This window comes from Leopardus geoffroyi, chromosome A1, assembly GCF_018350155.1.
Source record: "Leopardus geoffroyi isolate Oge1 chromosome A1, O.geoffroyi_Oge1_pat1.0, whole genome shotgun sequence".
Classification (NCBI taxonomy): domain Eukaryota; kingdom Metazoa; phylum Chordata; class Mammalia; order Carnivora; family Felidae; genus Leopardus; species Leopardus geoffroyi.
The window spans coordinates 139,435,424-139,449,510 of NC_059326.1; the positions used below are offsets into that span (position 1 = coordinate 139,435,424).

At 44.1% G+C, this 14,087-nt stretch overlaps 1 protein-coding gene and 1 long non-coding RNA gene across 3 annotated transcripts in view; one reads left to right on the plus strand and one right to left on the minus strand.

Annotated features, from left to right (window-relative positions):
- The window catches only part of GCNT4 (glucosaminyl (N-acetyl) transferase 4), a 28,505-nt gene extending 27,884 nt beyond the window's left edge, over window positions 1-621 (minus strand). Inside the window, exon 1 of one of the 2 annotated variants that reach the window (XM_045495635.1) lies at window positions 30-612. In XM_045495635.1, coding sequence (XP_045351591.1) covers window positions 30-592 — 563 coding nt within the window. In that variant the 5' untranslated portion in view covers window positions 593-612. Of the gene's footprint in view, window positions 1-29 lie in introns of both variants that reach the window. The other variant, XM_045495644.1, reaches the window with a different exon arrangement.
- Window positions 481-9,947, plus strand: LOC123606884. Its single transcript, XR_006716547.1, has 3 exons — window positions 481-594; window positions 4,505-4,619; window positions 9,558-9,947. It is a non-coding gene; the product is annotated as an uncharacterized LOC123606884 (long non-coding RNA).
- The last annotated feature ends 4,140 nt before the right edge of the window (window positions 9,948-14,087 follow it).

Genomic DNA, 14,087 nt, shown 5'->3' on the forward strand with positions numbered 1-14,087 from the left:
CGCTGGCCTGCGTGGCCAAGTCGACTTACGAAAGGGAGCAGGGGAGCCCCGGACGCGGGGTCCCCGCGGCTGCAGAGGCCGTCCGGGAGGGGGCCGCGAGCTGCGCTCCGGGCTCCCAGCCCCTCTGCGGCGGCGGCGGCGGCTCGCTCCCGCCTCCTCCCCTTTCGCCAACTCGGCGGCGCGCCCTGCTAGGGAGTTGCTTTCCCTCGGCCGGGGGTGGGAGAGCGCCGAGCGGCCCCCGTGACGTGGAGGAGAAAGGAGGAGCGCCGTCGCCGCGCTCCCGCAGCGGGAGCTCCCCGCCCCTGCACTCCGGGGTCCCCGCTCCAAGCTTGGGACAAAGTTGCGAGGCGCGCGCAGCGCGCTCCGCTCCGGCCGAGCCGCGCGGCTCTGCGCCGCTGCCCTGAGCGTCATCCAGGTTCGGGTGCCTCCCCGCGTTAAATAGACAAGAAATCCGAGGTCCGGGGAGCCAAGAGACTTGCCCAAAGTCGCTCAGAGGGCGGTGACAAAGCAAACTTACATCTGCGACTCCTTGCTTTCCCCCAAGGCTGTGCTCTGTGAAGCTCGGGCCCTGCAGGATTTGCCTGGCTCTCATTGGTGAGACTGGGACAGTGTCCCACGCAGCCGGGAGAAATATCTAGGAACAGCGTGGGAAGGTGGAGCTTTATGGCCAATAAATAGGGTACAAAGTTGTTTTCCGTCAGTGCCTACATGCCAAATAGACACTCGAAGTCTTCCTTTTTACCCGAGAAAGCGGGGTGGGGTGGGGGTGGGGGGTCGGTGAGGGCGTCAGGCCTTGAGGGCGTGGGATCCGGTACCAGTCCTGATCCCGGAATAATTGAATGAAAGCAAGCTCAGACCTACTTAACCAACTAAGAAATATCTACAGCTTGAAATATACTAATTTTTGGAAGTGGATGTGATGCAGGCAGGCCAGTCTGAGGACACGGGAGAGGGGCCCCAAAGGACGAGCCAATAGGATCCTTGGCTTCGGGCAAGGATAGAAATCACATGTGAAAAGTTTATGGAATAGCGGGAGTGACCGAGAATAGCAGAGGGAGTGTCTGGGAGACTCCAAAGGGGGAATGAGTCTAGGGGTTGCTTTGGGTTAGGGATTTATATTGGAAAGGTGTCCAGGGTATGTGTTCCTTGAGGATTCCAGGAGAGGGGCCAAAGGCACATGACAGGTGAATATTAGGTGTTATTTTAGAAGGTCCGCGGTGTTGATGCCAGCGTCAGCCCAGATTTGATCGAAGCTAATGTCCTGGAATGAGTTTGGGATCTGGCTCTTCTTAGATGTTATCCGGTGTCTAAGAACTTAGGACAGAACTCGGAGAATAACTTTCTTATTTCCCCCTTGGAGTGGGAACATAGCTCCTCTGGTTTATGCAAACGCAAAAAATAGAACATGAGTAAATGGGGCCTAGCAGAAGAACGGCAGAGATGGAGCCTTTCTAAAAATGGAGTCCCTTCCCTTTCCCTATCTCAGATGCTTTATCTGTGCTGGCAGTTGTCTACTTCCAGAAGTCTCCTGCAGCACTCCTGTTCCTTTTAGGGCCAGAGGCTCCTAGGGCCTGACTTTTACAACAGGAGGCCCACGAGGCAAGTCAGTCACAGCTGGTTTGCTGCTTCCTTCAGTGTCAGTCCGTGTTGACTAAGGGCTTGCCATATGCCTGGTTGGTGGGTGGAGAGCCAGATAAGACCAGACTCTGACACCCAGTGAATCCCAACTAGGGAGCACTGCATAAGACTCTGTATCCTTTACTCCCAGGATCTAGAGTCTGTCCACAGTAGTAGAGACTCTGAGACTACTCTGCCTCTTAAAAACTTCTCTGTGCCAGGGGAGCAAATACTTCAAGATCCATTTTGCAGGCACTTTCAAGTAAATGGCCAGCTTTGCACTCATCTCCTTTTCCCCAGTGGGACCTCCTTTTTCTGCAAGAGTCACTAAAGATCAGGTAACTCACTCTGCTTGTCTCCCCCGTCTGCACCCGAAGAAGATGATGATAAAAACAGGTAAGGCTTCTATCATCCATCTTGGGCGCTATTCTAAGATATCTATACAGACTCCTTTAATCATCACAAAGTTGCAAAAGAGGTGCCATTTCTATTCTGATTTTATAGATGACAAAAGGGAAGCAGGTGAAGTGAAATAAGTTGCCAATAAATGGAAGAGCCAGAACTCAGACCCTGATGGGCTGCCCCAAGTGTCCATGCTGTTAACAGCTTAGGAGACTGAGGCCTCTGAGACTGGGATTTGAATGGCCCACCGGCCCACACCAGCCCCCACTCGCACCACCGAAGCTTCTGGTTATCTCAAGCAAGGGCGTTACGAAAGCCACACTCACAGAATTCCTCCCAAAGAGACCAGTTTTCTTATTCTGAATATATCCAATCAAAAGTGGTTATCCAGGGGCATCTGGGTGGCTCAGTCGGTAAAGGGTCCAACTTCTGCTCAGGTCATGATCTTGCAGTTTCTGAGTTAGAGCCCCGCATCAGGCTCTGTGCTGACCTCTCAGAACCTGGATCCTGCTTCAGATTCTGTGTCTCCCCCTCTTTCTGCCCCTCCCATGCTCATGCTCTGTCTCTGTCTCTCAATAATAAATAAATGTTAAAAAAATTTTTTTTAAAAGTGGGTATCCATTCACTCACTTGCTCCCCTGTCTCCAACTCCCAGATCAACCTACTTACTCGTCATAAAGCAAACTGTTTCTATGATGGGGCCTTAAAAAACACCTTTAGCATAAAGTTTGGGCACGTTGTTTTGGATTGTTCTATATTCAGACCATGCCCATTCTCTCCCTGCCCTCTCTATTCACTGCCATCAATTAGTCCCTTTCCTTAAAACAGTGCCCCAAGTCTTCCAAAAGCTGACTGTCCAAGGCTGGATGGTGGCCACGGAAGGTCTCTGCTACGCTGTGCAGCAAGCTCAGTATTCCTGTTAGTTTCCCAGAGCTGCCGTAACAAATTACCACGAACTAGGTGACTTAAAACAGTAGAAACGTATTCTTTCACAGTCTGGACCCAGAAGCCTGAAATTAAGGGGTTGGCAGGGCCATGCTCCCTCTGAAAGCTCTAGGGAAGAATACTCCTCTGTCTCTTCCTCGCTTGCGGTGGTCAAGGGCACTCCTTGGCGCTCCTCGACTTGCAGAAACATCACTTCAGACTTTGTTTCCTTTACTACGTTAGCCTTCTTTTGTGTGTGTGTGTCTTCTCTTTGTCCAAATTTCTGTCTTCTTTAGGGTTATCGGACACAGGATTTAGGACCACCCTAATCCAGTATGACCTCATCTTAACTTGATTACATCTGCAAAGACCCTATTTCCAAATAAGGTCAGGTCCACAGGTTCTGGGTGGACATGAATTTTGGGAGGACACTATTCCACCAAGTACCAGCCCTAAAAGTCACTGTTAATGAAAATGTTTGCTTGAGCTAAGGAGGCAAAGAATTATAAATCACAGGGCCTCTCCTCCAAGTAAGACATTGTACTTACAGACATAGTCCCTGTACCCAGAACATCAATAACCAACAGGACAGGAGATGCCAAGCGCCAAATGATGGGCCAAATGACAGCCATGCTCAGGAAGTCAGCCAAGGGGACACAGTCACTGAGGACACCACTACAGCACATCACTCCGAGCAGAGGGCAATCTAAGCACACCCATGTAGGAAAGCAAAGATAAGTAAAGATAGCTTATCAAAAGCACAGCTGTGAGTGGGGAAGGCGTGCCTGGCAGAATTTTACTTCTGAACTTTTACTGCAGAAATGAGAGGCTAAAAGGACACCTACCATATGGAGTATAAGAACATGTTAGATTATTTGGCCACAATAATGGTATGTTGCAATGCCACTGCAATTAGCATGCTTTAAAGTGCTCTTTCCTTTCATTAATTTCATTTGGTCTTTTTTTTTTTTTTTAATGTTCTATTTGTTTTTGAGAGAGCACAAATGGGAGAGGGGCAGAAAGAGAGAGGGATGAAGGATCTGAAGGCAGCTCTGAGCTGCCAGCACAGAGCTGGATGCTGGGCTTGAACTCACGAAACACAAGATCATGACTTGAGCCGAAGTTGGATGCCCAACTGCCTGAGCCACCCAGACGCCCCTCATTTGGTCTTTATAACAATCAGACTGTCATCAGAGAAAAGGACATTATATCTTACATCTAAGGATCCTGGGGCTCAAAGGGGACAAGTAATTTGCTCAGGTCAAACAGCAAATCAGTGGTAGAATTGGTATGAAACACACCGGCCTCAATAGTCCTTGTTCAGGAATTTCCTTACCAAATGATGTTTTCCCCTGGGTGAGCCTTCCAGTACTGGCTGTGTTGTCCTTGGCCCAAGGAAAGCATCTGAACAGGGTAATCCTGTAAGAAATGAAAAGCCTTCCTAAAGCCATGTGAATTCCAAATTGGAATTGTGATAAACCTCCCCCAGACATCTGAATTGGTTTCACTAAACTTTCTGAGTATTTTTGGCTGTATTAAAGAATCTCCTTTGGCCTTCTAGAAACATAATAGGATACAGTGGCCTTCTGAGAAGCTCAGCTGATTACCTCATGAAAATAGAAGTTGGAGAAGTTGAGATGTTGGATACAAAAGGCAACAAATTACATCACAAAATGGTAAGCTGACAAAAACTGATGATCACAATTTCGTGTTGGATCTCACCAGTGTGGAGTCGTGCGCAGATGACCAGATCTTGGCATGTTTGAAAGATTTTCCACTAAGAATCTGTAACTGTGGCAAGCAGCTGGAAGTAAGCAGAAAGTCTAACCTTGGGCTGAGTATCTGATGATTGATGTGTGTTTTCCTGGATTTTCCTTTACTTAGTAATCAGGGAACTTGCTGTATCCTCTGCTGGCTGTGTTTAATGGTATGTTTAAGGATGAAATGCTTTTGAATCTAGTGTAATTCACTGAGTTCTTACCTGTGCAAAGTGCTACACTGGTTGCTACGAGAGAATACAAAAATATAAGACACAGTCCCTGACCTTGAAGAAAAGCCCATATCATTTAGGAGAGATGAGACGTAGAGATTAAAAATGGTATAAGTGGGGCAGCAATGATATTCTCAGCAGTTTCTCATCAATCAGTTGTCTGTTCAGATGCAACTTCTCTTGCCACCCTTTTTACAACAATGGCTTCCTGTACCTCCATATCACCTTCTAGCCCTTTATCTTGCTCTCTGGCCTTTATGACATTTGTCACTATCTGAGATTAACTTCTTTGCTTGTTTACTCTGCTCCTGGACAGAGGACATGGAATTGTCTCGTTTTTTGGTGTATTCCTAGTGGCTAAAAACATGCTGGGCACATATTTGGTGCTCATTAAAATTTTTCAGACAAATGAATGAAGTACATATTAATCAACTGAAAATGGGCCAAGATAAGTTAAATTAATATAGTGTTTCCCACATTTGACTGATAAAACTTATATGGGCACTATCAAAAATTTTTTTGTGAAGATTTTGATTCAGTAAGCCTGGAATGGGGCCCAGGAATCTGTATTTTTAAGAAGCATCCCAAATGATTCTTTTAATGGGACAAGTTTCAGAAACACAGGATTAATGCAGTGATTGATGCATTGATGGTGGTTGGAAAAAAAAAAAACAAAAAACTGAAGTTACAAGATCAGTTTCCAAAGATCAGTGGCTGCTCACTGGAATCACCTGGGAGAGATTTAAAAAACCCTGTGGGTGCCTGGGTGGCTCATTTGGTTAAGCAGCCTACTCTTGATTTCAGCTCAGGTCAGGTACTCATGGTTAGTGAGTCAGCTGCGCTGACAGCACAGAGCCTGCTTGGGATTCTGTCTCCCCCTCTTTGCCCCTCCCCCCCCCACATGGGTACGCGTGCTTGCTCTCTCTCTCTCTCTCTCTCTCTCTCTCAATAAATAAATAAACTTACAAAAAAAAAAATCCCGACAGCACAGACACTACTCTAGATCAATGAAACTAGAATCTCTTGGGATGAGGCCTAGATTTGGTCTGGGTTTTAACATTCATCAGGTGTTCCTAATAAATATCCAAGACTGACAATCCCCTGAGATCTGCAGAAATATTTTATAAGTACTCCATGTATGTTGCTAGGTTGTGGTCCAGTGTCTTCCAGCTTCTTGTGTCCCACAGCTAGAATCCTTGATCTCCTAGTTTGGAAGAAACACATGCAGACACTTACACAATAACCCAATTTGGGGAGAACTATAGTAACTTTTTGCTATTGTAAAACATGTTATTGGGGCGCCTGGGTGGCTCAGTTGGTTAAGTGTCTGACTTCGGCTCAGATCATGAGCTCGTGGTTGGTGGGTTCGAGCTGTGTGCTGACAGCTCAGCGCCTGGAGCCTGCTTCCAATTCTGTGTCTCCCTCTCTCACTGCCCCTCCCTCGCTTGCATTCTGTCTCTCTTAAAAATAAACAAACATTAAAAAAATTTAACAAAAAAGGTTATTTAAAGCAACAACTGAATAAAATCTCATGTACTTCATGGCCAGAGGAAAAAAAACATACAATATTTTGAAGGTGAGAAAGCCAACGCCCCTTGGGCATAGCCTACATGGTTAGAATGAGTCATAGAGAGTAAAAATGCTATGCTTATAATAAAATGGGAGAAAACAGGGGCACCTGGATGGCTTACTTAAGCGTCCAATTTTGGCTCAGGTCATGATCTTACAGTGTGTGGGTTCAAGCCCCGTGTCGGGCTCTGTGCTCATAGCTCGGAGCCTGGAGCTTGCTTCGGATTCTGTGTCTCCCTCTCTCTCTCTGCCCCTCCCACACTCACAATCTTTCTCTCTCTCTCTCTCTCTCTCTCAATAAATTAAAAAAAAAAAAAAAGGGAGGAAACATAGGAGAATCCTGAGTTTCTCTCAGAGGCCTACAGAAAGGTGAGAGGTGGCCCAGGAAAGAGAGAAAGGGGAAGATGTGGAAAGAGTCTATAACAGTGGTTCTCAATCTGGCTGCATATTAAAATCACCTAAGGTGCTTAAGAAATTACCAATCCCAGACTCGTTCTCAAAGATTTTCTGTATTAAGTATAGGGATGTAGTGTGTGTGTGTGTGTGTGTGTGTGTGTGTGTGTGTGTGTGTGAGATGCAGCAAGGTTGTTATTCACAGGTTCAGAGAGGGGAGCCCGGGCAACTTACCCCTCATAACAACAACAGCTATCATTTATTTTTTTAACGTTTTTTATTTTTATTTTTGAGAGAGTCAGCACAGAACCTGACTCTGGGCTTGAACCCACAAACGTGAGATCATGACCTGAGCTGAAGTCCGTTGCTCAACTGACTGAGCCACCCAGGCGCCCTGACAGCTATCATTTATTGAGCAACCCCTCTGTGCCAGCCACAGTGGCTGATGTCTGCTTTATGCAGCTTACCTCATTGAATCCTCACGTACATCTGAGGAGGAAGGTACATTGGTAGCTCCATTTACAGACATGGAAACCTAGAGAGGGTCACAAGTTTCCCTATTAGAGAGTGGCAGAGCTAGGATGTCGACCCCGAGCCTGCTCTCATATCCACTATCTTGTCCTGCTTCAACCAAGGCAGGGTGTGATGAGGACGTCCTTAAGGAGAAACTCCCTGTGGCAGAGGTCATGTCCAGTCATTAAGTTTTGTGCTGTACTGTGCTGGAACTCCTTCCCCTTTATCACCAAGCCTTCCGGGAAGCCGCTGCTCCACAACAGCTGGGGTGGGTGGTGCTTTGGGGAAAGGACCAGGTGGGGTGAGATCAGTATGAGGCAGAGGGATGTGGGAGGTGGTGAGAGCATTAGTGGCTGAGAGCAGTGTCCAAGGACCAAGCTGACCAGTAGGCTGATGGAGTTTCATAGAAAAACAGCTACAGTAGAGAATGTAGAGAAACAGCAGCAGAGGGACCAAAAATGGGGCAGTGGTGGACTTTGCCCTGTGTGTTGACTGAGCGGCTCGAGTCTGTCCCCTTGGCTTCTATAGGAAAGGGACCTCCACCATTTTAGAGAGGGGCTCTCTGGGCTTGCGTTACGACACATAAAATAATTTGTGACAGAGAGCCAGGTTCTTCCACATTTGACTGTCTACTTATTTATTTATCCTGGATACCTTTTTTTTTTTTTTTTTTTTGGTTAAGTATCAAAATTTTCTTAAACCTCTCCATATCTACCACTAGCATTTCTGTTTCGGGGACATTTTTACACGAGGAAACCTAATTTTTGTTTTGTTCTGTTTAGTCATTTCGTAACAGTTAATGTGTAGGCATAATGAGCAGAGAACAAAAATGCTGTGCTGAGGTGAAGATGTTGGGTGATTGGCAAGTCTCACCCACCAGCTGGGTAACTTGTCTCACCACTTCCTGGCCTCCGGCTTTGAAGGACATGACCCAACTTCATATCTCAGCCAGCCTGCCAGACGTCATGGAACTTTAAGGTGTCTTGTGAAAATCTAAAAACAGAAATGTTAACTGCTTTTACTTTTAGAAATACCACTATTTACTTTACAGCTTCAAATGTTTGCATCTGCCGTTCCTACTTTAAAGTCCCTGGCAAAGTAGCCTAAATGAAAGAATGTGAAGTAACAAATATGTCCAAGGAATTTAAGGTTAACCATGCAGCCTGTACTCAGGGCTTAAATAGAGACCGAGGCAAGCTGATCTGACCATGGCCTCAAATTCTGTTCCTCTTATTTAGGTCCATAAAAGAATTATGGACGTGAGAACGTTATGATTAAGTTTAAGCAGAAGCTTACTGTATTTCTTGGCTTTAACAAGTTTAAGAATGATATAGCCCTGGTATCCTTCTGTGAAATAGGCTTCAACATAAATGTGCTGAGGAGAAATAGGAGAGGATGTCCAAAGAAATACACATGGTGGGTATGTGCTGTTACCCCTCATGGAACTGGGAATCCAAAGGGACTTAAAAGTCCAGGTCCTCTGGGCACATGCATTCATTTAAAAACAACAGGACAGTTTCCCATGAAAATTGAGTTTGGGCGATATTTCAGATGAATAAGCTTTACTCATTCTTTGTACTGGAACTCCCTAGATTGAGAAAGAGAGAGCCCAAGAACAGATACCAATGTGTTCATATTGCAACTCATCCAGTAAGACTGTTGCATTCCATTTGCCACTTATGTCTCCGTCTGCCATGACTACCTGTCATTCACTGAAGTGAGCAAATACTGACTCCCTCAGAGTGTGTAGGAGGAAGGAGTCGATACGGTCGTCATCACTCAAAATGATGTCAATACTCTTGTAATCATTTTGTATATATATAATCAGGCAAATACTTTTGGTTGAGAGAGAGGAAATATATGGTAGCTGACAGCATGAGTTCTGAAGCCAGATTATTAGGTTTGAATCCCAGCTTTACTACTTGGTAGCTGTGTGACTTTGGGCCAAGTTACTTCATTCTGTCCCTCAGTTTCCTTATTTGTAAAACAGGAATAATATCTCTGCCTCATAGGGTGTGGTGAGGATTAAATGAGTTATTACATTGAAAGTGGTTAACAATGACTGGTACATATTTAAATATTGCTCTTAGCCCAACTCTTCCCCCTCACACATATGTTTGGTGTTTTTGTTGGTTTGTTTTACTGACAGATTCTGGAATCCGTACAACTGACTACTCTCCTGCACATGGGCAAATCCTTTTTCCTCTCAACCAATCAAGTTAATCCTACTTCCCAGGCCAGTGACTAGTTTACAAACGGGCAGATGGCATAATTCTAACCAATGAGACACAATGTCCCAGGGTGGTCGTGGTGCTCAGAAAAGATGTGCATTGGAAGAAAGTTATTTCTGTTCTTCTTCTAATGAGGCTGTTTCTACATGTACACCTCCTGTAATAGCCCAGCCATCTTGGCACTGTGAAGGGAGCTGGAAGAAAGATGGAAACAACAGTGACAATGTTGAGTTGAAGAATTAATGAAGTCTAAAGTTTCTACCTCTGGACTCATTATAGGAAATAAATTTTCCTTATTGTTTAAGCCATTTTTGAGTAGAGTTTTCTATTATTGTACTTGAAACCTTCTAACTGGTTGATATTTCTTGAGCATCTAGTATGTTTGAGATATTTTATGGAAATAAGGTATAAATCTCTAAGCCTGATCTCAACAAGTTTTCCAGCTATTTGCAGGGAGATGAACTATGAGAACGAATAACACCAAGCTGTACATATTCGGTGCTTGGATCAGGGTGGTCTGAGAAAGCAATACATTAGGTCATATATGAGGAGAGGGCTCAAAGAGTAAAGAACACATAGATGGGCAGAAGAGAGAGGGAATATTCTAGGTAGTATAAACAAATGCATGGGAGAGTTAGGGATTGCATTAACTTGCTCATAGTGCCATTACAGAATACCACAAACTGGGTGGCTTAAACAACAAGAAGTTACTTCTCATAGTTCTGGAGTGTAGAGATCCAAGATCAAGGATTCAGCAGTGTTGATTTCATTCTGAGCCCTCTGTCCTTGGTTTGCAGATGGCTGCCTTCTTGCTGTGACTCACATAGTCTTTAAAAAAAATTTATTTTTAATGTTTGAGAGAGAAAGAGAGAATGAGCAGGAGAGTGGCAGAGGGAGAGGGAGATACAGAATCCGAAGCAGGCTCCAGGATCTGTGCCGTCAGCACAGAGCCTGATGCGAGGCTCGAACCCATGAACAGCAAGACCATGACCTGAGCCAAAGTTGGGCGCCCAACTGAGCCACCCAGGCACCCCTCACATCATCTTTTATTTGTACATGTGCATCTCTGTTATCCCTCAATGTGTCCACATTTCTTCATATAAGTACAAGAGATTGTATGAAGACCTACCTTACTGCCATATTTTAATTTAATCACCACTTTAAAGGCCCTATTTCCACATATAGTCACATTTTGAGGTCTCAGGGGTTAGGACTTCAACATATGAATTTTGAGGAGACACAATCCAGCCTATAATGGCGACAAAGAAAGAATGACTTGCTTTTAAGAGTCAAGGACTGGAGATTATTGGCAGATGAAGCTCGAAGGTTATGTTAGGACCGGAGGGGGGGGGGGGGCGGGACTGGAATGTTGGGCCTAGATTTTACTCTTGCAGCAGCAGGGAAGGAAAAGAGATCTTTAAGAATAATTTGGCACACTGTGCATGTTTTATAAAGAACTGGGTGAGGGAAATGGGGTAGGATTGCTGTTGCACATAGTCTAGATATGCACTGATAAAATTACTGAACTCAGGGAAGTAAGGTGGAGGGAAATGAACGAAAGAGAAATTGAGAAAAGAACAAGATGTATGCTTAGACATTCCCAGCAATCAGACCCGTGGAGTCTGTGCCATAGTAATTCAACTCATAAAAAGAAGTATGATTTTATCATAATAGGATTGTGAGGTCTGGGACATTGTGGTTCCAGCTTCCTAACAGGACTGACTACCTGTTTGAAAGGGAATAGGCTTCTTTGTTGAGTATGGAGTATCCTAGAGGTGGTCAAGAAGTTAATGTTATAGAAAGGATACAAATATCAGGTAGAAGACTGGATTGTTAGCTATTCTTGGAGGTCCCATACATGGCTTAAGGCTTAAGGGTTTCGTTTAGAACTCAAAATAGCCAAAACATCTAGCAAACACTCCACACTGTTGTTTTCTCACAGGGATGATCTGGGGTATCCATAGCTCTCTGAACTCCAGACCCTTTTGTTGTTTAGTTTGGACAAGACCCAGCATGCCTCAAGGGCACTGGGGATTATGTTAGTTACCAGTTGGTAGATACATTCTTAATGGGATTAGAAAACTAAGTTTAAGAATTTGACCATTAAGATGAAAACTCAGAATTTTAAGTTCTTGTACTATCAACTTAGAATGTATGACTTTTGTAAATTGTAATCACTAAACAAAATACCTGCTTAAGTTATTCTTTAAAAACTATTTTTTGGGGCGCCTGGGTGGCGCAGTCGGTTAAGCGTCCGACTTCAGCCAGGTCACGATCTCGCGGTCCGTGAGTTCGAGCCCCGCGTCGGGCTCTGGGCTGATGGCTCAGAGCCTAGAGCCTGTTTCTGATTCTGTGTCTCCCTCTCTCTCTGCCCCTCCCCCGTTCATGCTCTGTCTCTCTCTGTCCCAAAAATAAATAAACGTTGAAAAAAAAAATTAAAAAAAACAAACTATTTTTTTAAGTTTCAAAAGAAGCATGTGTTGGTTTTTTTTTACGTTGAATCTACACTGCAAAAGCATCCTTCCACCCTTCCCAGTCCAACTCTTTTAAGGGCAGACACTACAAATTGTTTTCTTTCTGGCATTCCAGAGCTTTTACTCAACATACCTGCACCCCCCCCCCCCATGCTCATTATCTACAAGTACACATTTCATGACTCATCAAGTATATGTCACACACATAATATAAATACATGCATATTTATTGGCTATAAAAATTATATACACACTCAAAGGCACATTTTTTATTCAACACAATCAGGACTTGCATTAACCACTACCTATCAACGTGAATTTTTTTCATTTATATATATAATTTCTCATGTTAGTACATATATTTGCAAATGAGTCATGTTTTAAACATTTCCTTAAATAACAAAAGCCAAATAGGCCACCTCATGTACATTATTCAAGATTTAGGGGCACCTGGGTGCCTCAGTTCATTAAGCGTCTCTTGGTTTCAGCTCTGGTCATGATCTTACGGTTTCATTAGTTTGAGCCCCACATTGAGCTTGGGATTCTCTCTCTCCTTCTCTGTCCCTCCCCCACTCACTCTGTCTCTCTCTCAAAATAAATGAATAAACTTAAAAAAAAAAAGATTTACAAAAATAGGGAGGCCTGGGTAGCTCAGTCGGTTAAGCATCTGGCTCTTGATTTCAGCTCAGGTCATGATCTCACAGTTTGTGACATCGAGCCCTGTGTTGGGCTCAGCGCTGAGTGTGGAGCCTACTTGGGATTTTCTCTTTCCACCGCCCTTCCCCCCTCCCCACCATTCCCCTGCTTGTGTGATCTCTCTCAAAATAAATAAATAAATAAATAAACATTAACAAAATTCTATAATGTTAAAAAAAAGAATTAGAAAAATATGGTAATCTGAAGAAATGATAATAGCGTAAGAAACTTGTTAGTTCTCAAATATTACGACATGTAGGGGTATTCTAACCTGAACATTTTCAATGGACTCTCACAAGAAGAAAAATGATCCAAGATGTCTTTACACTTTTATTAACATGCAAACCTTTCCAGGTGCTTTTCAGATATTTAAAATTTTTACTTGAACAAGAACACACGCATAGTATGCATTTCAAAAGGTGCCAAAGAGCACATGTGGTTCAGAGTCCCCCTTTCTTCTCAGTTCACTAGCCCCACGATTTTTCTTCCCACAGACAACTGTTAACCAGTTTCCCATGTATTCTAAAGATATTTATGACTCTATACATTTAAAATAAGAAAATATCAAAAAAGCAAGATTGTATCTCCCAAAGTCTAACACTTATGAGAGTAATTTTTATCACAGTTTGGTTCCTCTACCCAGATGACCCAAGCCACGGAGTCAAAAAGCTTCTTTGGGTGCCTAGGTTAATGACAGATAGGCAAAGAATAAGATGGCAATCACAGGATTAAGATACACCCTTGAGGGGTGCCTCGATGGCTTACTGGTTGAGTTGGACTCTCGATTTTGGCTCAGGTCATGATCCCAGGGTCAGGAGACTGAGCCCTGTGTTGGGCTCTGCACTGGTGTGGAGCCTGCCGAAGATTCTCTCTCATTCTGTCTCCTTTGTCCTTCCCTCATGCACACATGCATCCTCTCTCAAAAAGACAGACAGACCCTTGAGAACTCTTGCAAGTTTCCTTTTTTAAATTTATTCAGGGGAGGGGGGCACAGAGAAAGAGAGAGAATCCCAAGTAGGCTCTGTACTGACATGGTGGCTCTATCTAAGGAATCCTGAGATCATGACCTGAGCAGAAATCAAGAGTCAGATGTTCAACCAATGGGCCATCCAGGTGCTCCCCAAGTTTCTCTTATAAAAATCTTTCTTACAAAAAAACCCAAAAATCTTCATGACAATGTAGCAAAAGGTTAAGTATATCCTATTTAAAATAATCAGCCACCAAATCAACATTTGATTCATTTTTTGTTCTAAGACTTACCATAGTTACAGTTTTATC